General features: G+C 39.6%; 1 protein-coding gene and 1 pseudogene across 1 annotated transcript; both read right to left on the reverse strand.

Moving 5' to 3' along the window:
- Positions 1-3,267: 3,267 nt before the first annotated feature.
- LOC107694670 (homeobox and leucine zipper protein Homez-like) lies at positions 3,268-7,847 on the reverse strand. Its single transcript, XM_016494362.1, has 2 exons — positions 7,532-7,847; positions 3,268-5,608 (listed from the first exon to the last, which is right to left on the reverse strand). Exons 1-2 carry the CDS (start codon positions 7,830-7,832, stop codon positions 3,618-3,620), a joined length of 2,292 nt encoding a protein of 763 aa, XP_016349848.1. The 5' UTR covers positions 7,833-7,847; the 3' UTR covers positions 3,268-3,617.
- Positions 7,848-8,457: 610 nt separating this feature from the next.
- LOC107694672 (dehydrogenase/reductase SDR family member 1-like) overlaps positions 8,458-14,402 on the reverse strand; it is an 11,100-nt pseudogene continuing 5,155 nt past the window's right edge.

A 14,402-nucleotide genomic window follows, 5' to 3' on the forward strand; every position in this document is an offset into this window, starting at 1 on the left:
TTCTCAGAGGAGGGTGAGAGTTTCTTATTGCATGTCTCACGCTTCCCTTCTAACTTCCGTTCTCTTTGGATGTTATAGTTTTTCTTCCCTCCACAGACATCTCCTGGGAGGTTTCCAATTAATGGGTAAATACAAATATTTGTCTTTATGTGCATAAATGTGTCATAATATAATATAATAGAATATACATTTAAAATATATTCTTTCCATATATAGAGGAACTCCAAGGATGATTCTTCCTGTGGCTGTCACATCACCAGGTAGCAATTTCATAGCTTAAAACAGAAGCTTCATCTCCTAGATTGAAACACTGTAAAGCTTTAAATATATTGTTCTCATCGCATTTCATTTCCAATTGCATTTCCACAGTCACACCTCGCTCAAGAGCTGTCAGGTAGCTTGCATTTTATCAGGTCATTTATTTGTATATAGTAGATTTACTTTCCTCCAAATAATACAATGAAATTCTGGTTGTTATGCAAGTTCGGGTGACACTTTGGAGAGGTTTAGACATTCCAGACTCGGCATGACAGTGAGTTAGCGTCTCTATTACATCCTAGTTTATAGTTTGTTTAGTTTAATATAGTCAGTTTTCAAGTCATATGGAAATAAGCAATCCTCATGTGACTGTGCTTTATGTCTAATCTGCTCTAGACACCCCCAGGGTTATCCATCTCTATGTCTAGCGTGAGTTCAGTACATGAACAAAGTTTCAGTAAGTGATGTAATACTGACATTGTTAGTCATATCTTTCAGATATCATTATTTGAGTGCATAAAGTAATGATGGTTTCAAGGTGGACACTGTACTGTTCAGCCTCATTGTGCTTATGCTTATGTTCTCTTTTTATCTTAAAGGGACACCCAGTTCAGTTAACACTCCGACAAGGTAACGTTTTATGCATTTACCAAGACTAAACATTTGTTAATGCCCCAAATTAAAAGTTTTCACACTAAGCAATTGCGCTGTCCATCTTCTCATAATTTATAGGTCCCAACATACAACCCCAAACAACTTTCAGTTCCAGCTTCTGGCTAGGCCTACAATCCAGTCCCCAAGGCAATAACCAATAATCATTTGTAGCTAATTTAGGTAATTAGAAAGCCACTTCATCAATATTGCACCCACATCACTCAAAAGATGAGTGATCTACTTCATCCATTCTTCATATCAGTAGATAAAATTATATTGATAATTAATTTATTTGAAAAATGCAGTTTTTAGTTTGATTAAAGGTGGCACAAATAAAGGCTATATGAGCCATAAATGTTTTTCATTTACTTTGGTCTCTCACTATCACAAATATTTTGCTCCGTTTTTGAACGAGTTTTCCATTTTCCAATGGAAATGTAATTGCAAATAAACAGTGGTGTAAAGTATTTAAGTAAATGAAATTAATTACTGTACTTGAGTATCTTTTTTGAGTTTTACTGAGTATCAAAGATATTAGCAACTTTTACTCTCTACTTCACTACATTTTTGAATAAGCATCTGTACTCTTTACTCCACTACATTTGTAATGAGTTACAATTACACATGACATTTTCCATTGCACCTAGCTTTTTCTGCAGCAGTTTATTTCTGCTACAAAAGAAGTGATATAGCCAACTACAGGGCACTGAAAGTACAATATCTTGTGTGTTTTGCCCTTACTCACCCAAACTTGTCAACAAGGCTTCTTGACATGAATGTGAGTTCCTTAGCAACGGGGATGAGGCTGAAACCAGCTCATCCAGTGCAAGAAGGCTTTGACTTTTTAATTTTACTTAACAGTATTTTTTCACTATTCTCCTGTATTCTTATCCTGTTATTATTGTAAAAGTTCAATAAACAAATTAAGCAAAAATAATAATAATAATACTTTTTGAAGCATAGTTTATTTAATTTATTTATTGCAATTTTTGAGGTGTTCAGTTTTATTTTGGTTTTATAAAATAGTGTTTGCTTTTCTCACAAATGAACGCTTTCTTGTTTTTCACTGGCATGTCTCTTTGACTAGTGCATCTTTGAGCCTATATTCAGTATAAGTAAACTACTTAAGTACTGTTAAAATCAGATACTCTAAGACCTTTACTCAAGTTGTTTTGAAATTGGTGACTTGTAACATGTAGTGGGGTAATTGTCACTGTAAGGTACTTGTACTTTTATTCAAGTATGGTTTTCAGGTACTCTTTACACCTCTGCAAATAAAATAGAAAACCATTAAATGTGATAATTAAAAATATTTAACATCAAAACTTTTGTTAGCTGGGCTGTTACAATAAATCAGTCCAACCAATTGCATTTTTTCCAGTTTATTAAAACAGAAACATCGAAACAAATTAAATCCACATTACGCAAGGAATGAGAAAGAACGTCTTGAACTCTTCAGCATCAATTTATTGTATAATTAATATAATTAACAGCTGTATTGTGGTCCCTTTTTTATAGGTGGAATTTGATCACAAAACTGAGATATAATTCATAGTTTAGCATACCAAAAGATCTGGGCTGCGTTTCTCAAAAGCATTTTGAAGTAGATCATAGAGACTACTGGTGATAATGCTTTTGGGAAATGCAGCCATGAACTGCCAGCACACCTAACCAACACCACCGGGTTTGTAGAAAAGTAAAATACTGCTGAATTTAAACCTTATGTTAATGCTAAATATTGTTCAACTCTAAATGATGTGAATGATTTGCAATTTAAGCCTTTTCATGCCCCATTTGCCTAATGCCAATATGGTACATTTACCATTTTTGGTAAATACACCACAAGACATTTTGAGGAGACATTTTTGACACGTTTGATGTCAAGGGGTAAACTGAAAAGAATGCAACAGTAAGTTGAACTTAAATCGGTCATGTTTTATTTCAATGCAACTGTTTCACCTCCCTGAAACACAAATTTACAGACAATAAGGCACAAGATTTTACAAAAACCATGGCTTTTGTTGTCTTCACTGCAGTGGAGTAGGGAAGTATTCAAATAAAATGTTTATTCACAATGAAGTAGCGAGATTAGAGAGATGGATCCATAAACCACTAAGTGCGGAATGTTAAAGAAAGAAACATAATTGGGGGGAAAAATATATATACATATATATATTGGGAAAACTTAAGGTTAATTGTTTGCAAGGGAATCAATTTAGAGTGCCATATGGATCTTCTAGGAGTTAAACTAAAAATTGACAAAAACATACTCTCGCATTGCTAAAGTTACTGGTCCAAAAAACTAAACTACAGTACCTAATAGATAACCAAGCCAAGGTTTCTGGAAAAATTAAAAGTTTGAGTATCATATCAGATCTAAGAAGCAGCAATTAAGGCTCTAAAGGATTACTAACAAAAATACCAAAAACACAAACATTGGAAACTGGAGGAACAGCCAGTGTACAGATGACTCCCAGAGTATCACAGGAAAACATTTTACATTTCAATACTGCCTGTTGTATAACAAATTAACAAATGATGAAGTGGGTGTTAAAAAAAACTTCACATTGTTATTGTTTTTTTACATAGTAGAGGGCATTGCATGAAGTGATTTTATACTGTGCCTTCAAAGGGGTTTTGCCTGATTACAGGACTCACAGCAGATTAACAGACATGAGCACAAACAGTTTTCTTTCTTATATTAATCAATCAATAACAGTGATCTCTGTGTCCAGTGTTATACTGTCTTTAGATGCAAACCAGTCTCGGACCTGTTGATAACTCATTTTTGACTTCCGGCAGAGATTGTCAAGGTCTTTCTCTTGGAGTGGTCCCATCTGTCGATAATACTGCTCCAACGGACTGAAGTCTACAGAATCCGTAGCAGACTTCTGTGTTTTTGGCGTGCTGTTCCCTTGTGACTTACGTTTCCTGTTGCCTTCACTTCCTGGGGTTCCAGTGGCATCAGCAGCAGCCCCTCCACTTTGTAACAATGCTATCTCAGCAAGCACTTGGTCACGTACATCAGCATGCACCCAGCGTACATGGCCATTTTTTACAGCATAACGCGTGTCCCCAAACCACTGGATAACATCAGCACGAGGCAAAGATGTTAGTTCAACTATCTGTGTGTATACGTCACTTTTTGGCCATGGGCAGCGCTGGAAGTATTCCTTTAGGACAGCCAGTTGCTCCTTTGTTTTCCTTGGTCGTCCAGCTGCTGTTAATACTGAAGAAGGTGAAGTGTTGTCCGAGGGGTTTAGGGAGTTGTTCAAAGCATTTGCTTTGACAGAGCGTGCAGATTTCGACAACCTGCCTGAGTGTTTTTTAGATGGGGTGATTGATGGAGAAGAAGAGGAAGAAGTGGGTGCAGCTGGCTCTGGAGGTGTCAAACAACAGCTCTCACTTTCCTGTTTGCTTCCAGCTTCGTTATTATGAATCTCACTTTCTTCTAAACATTTCTCCTCGTCCACACCTAATGGTCCGTCTACAAATGCCTCAAGTGTGTTAGAGAGGAAAAGCTGGAAAAACTGAGAGTTCTTTGGCCGATTCCTTCGTGATCCTTTCACGCAAAACTTTTCCTTGCCTTCGTCATCAGCTTGCTCTGTAGTTTGCTTTTTAGTGGTGAGAGGAAGAGGCTGAACCTCCTGAGACTGAGATGATAGACTGCAGTTGGGTTCATTTTTTTCTCCTTGAGTAGCAGAGAAGGATGTCGACAACCCCCTACCATTTCGCAGCTGGTAGCGACCGTCACTAAACCACTTTCGAATCTCATTACGAGTAAGGCCTGTCTCCTCTTGTAGGCGCTGGAGCTCGGTCTCATCAGGCCAATTCTCCTGTAGAAAACTCTTACGCAAAGCAGCTAACTGGGCTTTGGACTTTTTGTAGCGCCCATGACGTGGCTGCTCAGATCCAACAGGAGACTCTGTAGAAGTAGGTGGGGTGGCTGCTTGAGGTGTTTCTGGAATTTCTACTGGCTGTCGGTAGTAGTATGAATCCTGGGGAGGTGGGAGAGATGAACGGAAATGTGAGGGAGCAGGAAAGAGCTTTGCTGGTTCTGTGCTTTCAGTTTTACATCTTTTACGAGGCACTTGTGGACTTTGCACTAGATCTTCTGTTTCTTTTAAATCCTCAATACCATTTTTCCTCTTTGTACTGCTCTCTTTGTGCTCAGTCTCACTCGTCTGCACTGGTCTAGCCAGCTTGAGCCGCGTCTCTTCAATGTCCTCCGAGGCCCAGCTAATTCCATACTTGATGCGTTGCACCATGAACCACACTTTGACTTTATCTAGGGGAAGAGCGCAGACACGGGCAAGGGTGGTGACTTCTTGAGATGTTGGATAGGGGAAGATGTTGAAGGCCTGAACAAGTTCAGGGATACCATCCAGCTCACGTGTTTGATCGGACTGGGTCCACACTAGCTTCAGTCCTTCAGATACCAAAGGAAGACATACTACAGAGTTATTATTAGTGCTGAAGCTTACTGCAGAACCACCATTGCTCTCTCTTGGTCTGCGATTAGAGGGGCTTGCATGTTCCTTTCCATCATAATTGTGGTAGTGTGGTGATTTTTGCTGCCGTGCACTGGTGAGGCTTCCGTCTTTTCTTTTTGTTGCCACCCCTCTTGAAGAGATAACTTTCAAGTCATGGTCACTGTGCGTCGCCATCAGAGATATTTTTCCTCTATTGCCACAGACTGTAAAAAGAACAAAAAAAATTAGTCAACTGAGAATGAACTCAGCATGGTAGTGCATGTGCAAAACCCATAATGCAATTTGTTTGCCTTTAAAACAGTTAATTTTGGTAACAATTAAAATCTTTGTTGTTTGTAAGCCAGATTTTGTGAGGGGTGAAAAGGTTGGAATGCTGGGGGGTGGTGGGCTGTTGCTGGCTGATGGGTGCTAGGATGGTGCTGTGGGGAGGGGGTTAATGGGTGGGGTTCTGGTCATTCTTAGGTTGGTCAAATTTACAATAGAATTCGTTCAGATCATTTGCAAGATGCAGTGAACTTAACCTCAGGAAATCTGACATTATCGATGCCTACCAGAGGCTCAAGGTGACTTTACGGTCAACTCTACAGTCCAGCCAATGACTTTCCTCTCTAAAGTTAAAAGAAGGACAGATGTCACCCCCTTCCCCCTGCTGTTCTTTTCCACACATTAGCCTTTTATTAAAGCCTGTCGTATACTCTACACCAGTGCACACCCAACCCCCACTATGGCGGACTTGGGCAAAAGAGAGATGGGGGCCCTGCCCCTCACAGCTCCCTTGCCCCTTTCCAGTGCTTGTAATGGTCCACTTCCCTCGTTTGCCTAACCCCGTAGAACCATATAGAAGTTCGTTTAACCTTCCAACAGATGGCCAAGAGATAGTAAGAGTCGGTCTCAGTTAAATAAAGGTAACAAAAGTTGGTGCAATTTGTCAAGCTGCTTTGTTTGCCAGTTTTGCAGTTTGCCTACCCAACACAGCACAGTCTACAGAGCAGATGTTGGCCATCCCATTACTGCGTTTGTGCTTAAAATGAAAAGGTTTAGATTTTTACTTTAAAATCTAATCATGCCATGAGTTTATTTTCAAGTTTGTCCTGAATAGGACATCTTAACTACTTATGGTCACCAATTTGTAAATCAGCAACACGGTACCTTGAGTTTTAGCTCCATGTGGCAAACTATGACTTTAATGAGGCCAAAACAAAGCTGAACTGTGAACCACAGAAACAAACTTTGCCAGTAGTCTACGTGAGCACGGTCTTAAGCAATTCTGCTTGGAAAAGCTTTGCCAATATTAGGCAATTTACCACTACACGCAATGAGCAGGCAAGTCATCTACAAAACAAGCTAGAGGTGAACTTGACAGGATAAATTCCCGACCGCCCGTGGTGACCTCATTTATCAGATGATGACTTGGAATGACTCGACTAAGCCTAAAGTCCCTTGAAATCAGTGTAGCTTTTGTTTAGCAGGGTTACCATTTGTACATTAGTGTCCAATTCACAAATATATTAACTTGTGGATATAAGTAGCCTATTTATTATTTATTTTAATATCATTTCTGAAATCATTCTTATACACTAAACAGACATACAATGCGGTTTACACTAAATAAACTTGGTTAGACTTGTTGGAAATTGCGTCAGTAGTCGATGTTTGTCCATGGCCTCTATTATAATCAGCTTATGTGGGGAACTTTTGACGCAAGTCGTAGGATGTGACTGTGAGATGACATCACTAGAGAATGTGTTCATCCAACAAACAGTAAGCAAGTGTAATGGCCATCATCAACCGAACGCTTCAGTAATAAACAAGGGTTTATGCCATAACAGTTCTTGTACACCAGCCCTTTTGTGGCGCAGGATCCGCTCACGCTTCAGTAACACATAAACAAACTCCCGTTGTCCCACTTAACCGCACATTCCCCGTTGAACCTTGAGCAAAACAAATCCTTCAAATAATGTAACACAACGCGACGTAAGACAAAATCGCCTCTGACTCCTCGCGTGGCTTTAACGACGCAATAACAAGCTTCGAGAGCCTTAATTCCGTCTCGGCTCTGCTTTAAAAACTTTACAAATGTAAGCTGTGTAGTAGTTCGCGTGAAAAAGAAAAAAACAACAACTTACCGCTTGAATTTCTCGCAAGGCTGTATGTAGATACGCCACTCCAGCTGGTTTGTATTGTCCGACGTCGCTTTTGTTCTGGAAATCCCTTAAGTGTTTTTCGCCTGTCCGGCCAGACCGAGGCTAGACGGAAAGGATCAGGAAACTCTCGGGCCAGCCCCCTCTTTCTAATGTAATGACGGTGCCGTGGCCGTGCAGGTCCAATCCGGGAAGGAGAGAGATGGGAGGAGGAGCACAGCTGAAACTTGGCCCCCTGAATGCACTTCCCATCTGGGATGTGATTACCATGTGAATTGTGCCACATGATAAATTTTAGTAGTCTGCAGGTAAGGATGCATAGATATCAGTATTCTTTGATCAGACAAGTCAATGGTAACTTTATGAGTAACTTTATGAATGTGAGTTTAGGAAACAGCAATTCATTGAATCTACAAATTAATACAGCAAACTCCTTCAGGGTGTTACAAGAGCCATTCACTTTGTATAAGGGTCCTGATAACCCTGTCAGGGTTTATTTTGACTGTTATCCTGCATAATACATGGCTACCCACCAAATAAATTAATATACATTAATTATTGATTTGAAATTAATCATTTTTAATGTGAGAAGAAAGAATGTATAGGAAAACTAATCAAGCTGTGTTTGTTTTGTGCTAATGACAGACTGCCTAGTCATTATCCAACTTATTACATGGCTATTTAACAATGCAAATGAAATATTGACTTGAGTGAAAGCACTTTAATTAGTCTACTTAAAGAGACTGCAGAGACAAAACATGAGAACAGCTGTGCAAGTTTTCCTAGATGAGTGGACAATTATGTAGCGTTGCATGGGTGTTTGACCAATCAGAATCAAGTATTCAAGAGCGACATATCAGTCTCAAAAATACAACACAAAAGACTGTTGAAAATGTAAGTATTTATTGCAATAACTCGTTTGATAAGTATACATTCATCTAGAGCAGGGTTAATTATTCCCTTTCAAGTTAAAACCAGTATATTAACATACCCAGTATATTTATAAATTTTCTCATTTTAGAAAACAGTCGTGACAATACTAATATGCTGATGAATTGTGCATTAAGTGTCTTCCAGACTCAGCTACTGGAATTTTTAATCAGTGCTTTACTGATTTGTAAAGATAGACATTACAATCATTTTAGAACAAACATCATTTTTAAAAAATGACAGGATTACAAAAAAATAGGCACTGTCTCTTCACTGAGACAAGTTAGAATTTGTCACTGCCAAGACTCAGCATGGAACGAGGCACTCTGATAAATGAAGGCGTGAATACAGACAGCCAGGACACATAGGGTATCTGGGAAATGAGGAACTTCAGAGAGGTGTAGTCCACTACACTGCAACCTGAAACAACAAGGAGCACGTGTAGGATTTCATTTTGTAACATCTACACCTAAGTATCTGATCATAACTGAAAACACTATTACTCCAGCTGCATAAACATTTGTCACCGTACCATCAACATCCTTGAGTCCATAGCGACGAGCGAGGTCACAGGTCATCAACACTGGCTCAGTCATTGACATCAGACTTTTATCTGTTTGTCACCAAGAAGCATAAATTAACATGTCAGCAAGAACCTCCAAACACTTCATTTCTCACCAATTACTTTCATGGTAATTCATAACCATATTAATGGCAACTACTGATTCAGTCTTTAAAAAATCCAACCTTTGGCCAGCTCAACTATGCATCATCCACTAAACTCTGTCGTCACCCTTATTGAACACTTCTTTGAACTGAGAAAGACAGATTATAAATATTTAGGAAGATATGTTTTATTGTTTTCCATGAACTTAAAAAGCAATGATGATTGAGGGCTGGGAAAAATAAAAAATCTTACTTTTGAATCAAATCCTGGAGGAGCCTCACCACGAGACATATACTGATTAATTAACTATTAGTCTGAACTGCCCCTGGCCAGAGGCTTACAGAAACCACACCTTTCTTCTTCAGCGCTACTGCCATGTCTGCTGCCATTCATTCACACTAAAGAAAAGAAGTTGGAGCATAAATGCTTTGAGAATAATGAAGGCATAGTCTACAAACAGAAATAATGGATGTTGAATTCTGTGCAACTGAAATTATATACTGAAAATGACTGAAATATAGAATTTATAATGCTGTGTGCACGAACTCACTGCAGCTTTGCCGACCCATTAATACATTAAAGAGATAGCGCAGACCACCATGGATGATATGAACACAATCAAGCCTTTGCCCTGAGCCACCATCATCCGAGCAGCATACACTGAGCAGAAATAGTGACCCCTGTAAAAACAGTCAATTAATTAATTACTATGAATATTTTCATTTGGAGTCGCCTCCAGATTTGTACTGTACCTGAGTCCAGTGTTGGTTTTTTGTGTCCCAAACATCTGGATCCACCTCCCAGAATTTCTTGCTCAAGTTTTCAATAATAGCCTAACTCAGAGACACAAACACAACAATAAGTAAAAGTTATTTTATTCAAATCAAATATGCAGGGGGGGGGAAACTGTGTTTTTGTTCCATAGCTAGTTGTGACTAACCTGTACACCTGCATAGGCATTATTCACCAACAAGTCAAGTCTGCCGTTTTGCTCACGCTGGATACGTTCAAACAGTTCCTTGATTTCATCCTCTTTAGATGAGTCACAGACCACTGGGAGACATCGGCCACCTCTCTCGGTCACCATGAAAATAAAAGAAGCATGAAACCAACATCACGTCCTATAAGTTGAGGGTTATTAACGGTACAACAAGGAGCCAGTTTCCACACCTCAGCTGCTGTCTGCTTCAGAGTTTTCTCCTGTCGACCAGTGATGTACACTGTAGCGCCAGCCTCAGATAACTGAAGGGCAATACCTCTTCCAATTCCTCTGGAAGCACCAGTCACCACACAGATCCATCCAAATTGATGCCAGTAATATTGATGTCTGATCTTTAGAATTAGATTAGGGCTGCACGATTAATCGCATGCGATATTTAACGCGCATCTTGTCAGAAAGCCGGTTCTGTAATCAGCGTAAATCTCCATCACGCCAAGCCAGAACGTCAGAACGTCAGAGACACGCGAGGACGTAATTACGTAATGGCGTAAAGAACCACTGACTCATTTTAGGCTTGTTTGGGATGCGCCTCGCCTCGCCTGAAATGTAGGTGAGAGTAGGCGGCTGCAGTGAGGGGAGGAGTGAAAGATCATTGAATTGGTTAACACTCAGTTAAAATTATTTGTTTAAAAATCGACCCAAGTGGTTCTCCATACAACAACTTACAGACTCACTGAATCGAAAAAAAAATAAAATAAAATAAAATAATTGGCCACATATGAGCCCTGTCCAAATGGGTTCCCAAATTACTATATTGAATGAGCTGAATCATGTTATGGCTCATCAAAAACTCAACTATGTGAAATTACAATAATCTCACGCTCATTGATAAACATGCTAAAACAGGGGTGCCCAAACTCGGTCCTGGAGGGCCGGTGTCCTGCAGAGTTTAGCTCCAACTTGCCTCAACACACCTGCGCTTGCTATTTAATTCCATACGAAAGGTGTATTTATCATCCATTGTTACTTTAATACAAACATGTAATTTATATTTTTATAGAAACATGACATAATCACATTATCTCACACAGAGATCGCACTGTCATAGTGTTTGGGAACATTCATGCATAATTTAAATACATAATCACATGAAATCAGATAAAAAAATCAAATATTTTAGAAGAGAACCACAGCATCGCAGGTGTCTGAACCAATGAGCATTAAGCTGTGACGTCAGTCGGTCGTTTCCCATCATGCTTTTGATCAGCGCAGTCGGTGGAGAACAACTGCGCTCGACTGCATACTCTGACACAGCCGCCTCGCCGTCGCGAGAGTTTTTTTACACACGTCAGCATGACATCAGAGCAAGTCGGAGGTAAGTCGGACACTTTTCTAACCGGCATGCATCTCGCGGTGATCACCGGTGATCGGTTCTGCGAAGATTTTGCTCATCTCAAACAAGCCTTTTGTAATTGGTTCTTTAAAACTGTTCCTAAAGAACCGATTCGCGGAAATGACTCCCTAGTTAGTAACAGTCAAACAGTGAGAAATAAGAGCCTGTAACCCTGTGGTCACATTTATCCATTGCAACCTTCATCACAACGACATTTAATTGGCCCGGAGTAAGTGTTATACATCATCATAATTATTTACCTAAGCGTCGTGCAGATGGAAACGTAAAGCTGAATAACTTGTGCCTCTCGTGTGACACATTCGGCTTGTTTCGTATTTGTTTAATGTGATGGATAGAAGATATTATTGCTATAATGACCTACTTGCGACAGTCATACATGTTGTATTGATGTAAACGCAACACATACCTGTTCTACTGTCAAACCTCCGATGAATGGTAATTGTCTCTAAGGAACTCTTGAAATCTCCAACAACAGGCAAAGTGTGGTGAAATAAACTAGCACATAACGTGCAGATAAGACTGTCATGTTTATAACCGTCCTCCCACTGCCGTAATACATCTAATATAAAGCCAACGCTTTTTGCAAATGTAAACAATGCTTTTAAAGCGTATTTAAAAACATAAAATCACCCACCCAATGAACACGTGTACGCAAATGCAGTCCATTTCATATCAAATAGAGCAGGAAATCCATTACCCTGTTAAAACATTTTGGTTTTCAGCAAGGTAAGAGGTTAACTCTTCCTCTGTTCTGCCAATTATGTTGCTGTTTAATAGACTAAACTGTTACCATGAGTGAGGATCTGCAGTGTTTATACAGACTATTCAAGGAATAGCCTAACCATAGCCACACAATATAATTCAGTTGTTCCCTATATGTAGGCATTTCTCAGTGGTCCTTTTCTTTTCAGGTACTTTTTCTATTTTTATTAAGAGGCAAAGAGAGAGGAGCTGTGTCCGAAATCGCACACAGCCAGAGTAGCTACTACTTTTGACCAAGAACCATTAAAAGTGGTAGGAGTGATCCAGGTACTTTTTGCCTACTGTTTTTCAAATACTATATTCAGACATGCTACTCTTCTGGTGTACTGCTTTTTGCATACTGTGTAGTAGAGAAGTGGGCATATTCAGATGCAGCGGGTGATCAGGATGTGAACACAGCAACAGCAAAAAAACCAGTTCTCCTCAACAGCGGAATATGTATCTGATGACAATGGTCATATCATTGCATTAAAATGATAACATGTCCCTACAGCAACATCACTCCACGAATAGTGGTAATTACTGAATTGTTTAGTCACTACATTTACCCAGCAGAGCTTGGGTTTATGATTGTGGGTCACTTGGGCACCAAAGGACACCAATAACATATTGTGTAGTTTGCCATTCATCAGTCCAGATAACCGTTGTGCTAAATCTACTTTGATACCTCTCTGCAGAGTCACCACTGTTTGCATGTTACCTGCATGTTATCATCATTACAGAATTAAAAACCAAAGTCAAAAACATGCCACCATACCTATGGCCACTGGCATTTCCATTTTTAAAGGGGTCATATGATGCTTTTTGGTATTTGGTGTAACAGAATATGTTGACATGCTTTAATGTTCAAAAAACACATTATTTTTCAAATACTGTACATTATTGTAGGTCCTCTATGCCCCGCCTCTCTCAAACGCTTAGTTTTCTAAAAAGTCCCTCCTTCTGACAAGCGCAGTCTGCTCTGATTGGCCAGCTGACCCAGTGCATTGTGATTCCCCTTTAATAGTTTGTAGCATCACATAGTCTCCCAGTAATCCCTTCTTGCTGTTTTTAAGGTGCACAGTACACATGGTTGGATATTAAGCTAATCAATGCACTGCGTGTTTCCCTAACAAAACCTTAATAAAAAAGGTTAGGTTTAATTGCAGTAAAAAAAAAAAAAGAAAACTATGTTTAGAGATGTTAATTGGTCTGTTCAGTGCCAAGCATCATCATTTGAGTGAATGTACTGGCAGAGGCCTCACTGTCATATATCTTGTTGTTACAGTATATACCAAATAATCAGTTTATGAGCTTAGAAGAAGCTATTTATTAATAGCCTTTTATAGCCAAACCTTAAACACAAAGTTTATTTTTAAAGCCAAGAAAGCCTTTTACATTATCATCAGTAGCTGATACTCAAAACATTGGTGACTTGCATGATCAGAACGACATTTTACATTTTTATTGCAACGCTAATGATACCAGATTGTGAATGCTTTGATGTCCCGAAATATTAAAGGAGTCATATGATGCAATTTCAATTTTTCCTTTCTCTTTGGAGTGTTACAAGCTCTTGGTGCATAAAGAAGATCTGTAAAGTTGCAAAGACTAAAGTCTCAAATCCAAAGAGATATTCTTTATAAAAGTTAAGAGTCAACCACGCCTACCTAAAACGGCTCGTTCTAACACGCCCCCACGTCTACGTCACGATGTGGGAAGATTTGCATAACGCCGCCCAAATGTTCACACAAAGAAAGAAGGCGTAACTTTTATTCTCGCTGTAGTATTGTTGTTGCCGCCGCTGCCATGTCGTGAAGGCGCTTTGTTTCGTTGTGAAAGCGAAACTACTTTGTTTGGTCTTCCAAAAGAGGACGATATCTGCTTTGTCATGCTTCGAGCTGATCTGTGCTGGTCGCTGAGGAAATACATAAAATTTGCGCTGTGGATCGCCGGATCGGCTTTCACTATGGACGAAGCAGAGTCCAGCCGGGGGTCGTCACTTCGTCGAATCCGCTGGCCGCGCCGTTCTCAAGCCCGCCCGCCGCTGCTCACTCTAGCCCCTGGCCTCCGCTCATTCTAGCCCGCCGTGTGTTTTGTTGTGAAAGCAAAACTACTTTGTTTGGCCTTCCAAAAGAGGACACGACTAGAAATCAGTGGTTAA

This window comes from Sinocyclocheilus anshuiensis, unplaced genomic scaffold (genome assembly GCF_001515605.1).
Source record: "Sinocyclocheilus anshuiensis isolate Anshui unplaced genomic scaffold, SAMN03320099.WGS_v1.1 scaffold1638, whole genome shotgun sequence".
Lineage (NCBI taxonomy): Eukaryota > Metazoa > Chordata > Actinopteri > Cypriniformes > Cyprinidae > Sinocyclocheilus > Sinocyclocheilus anshuiensis.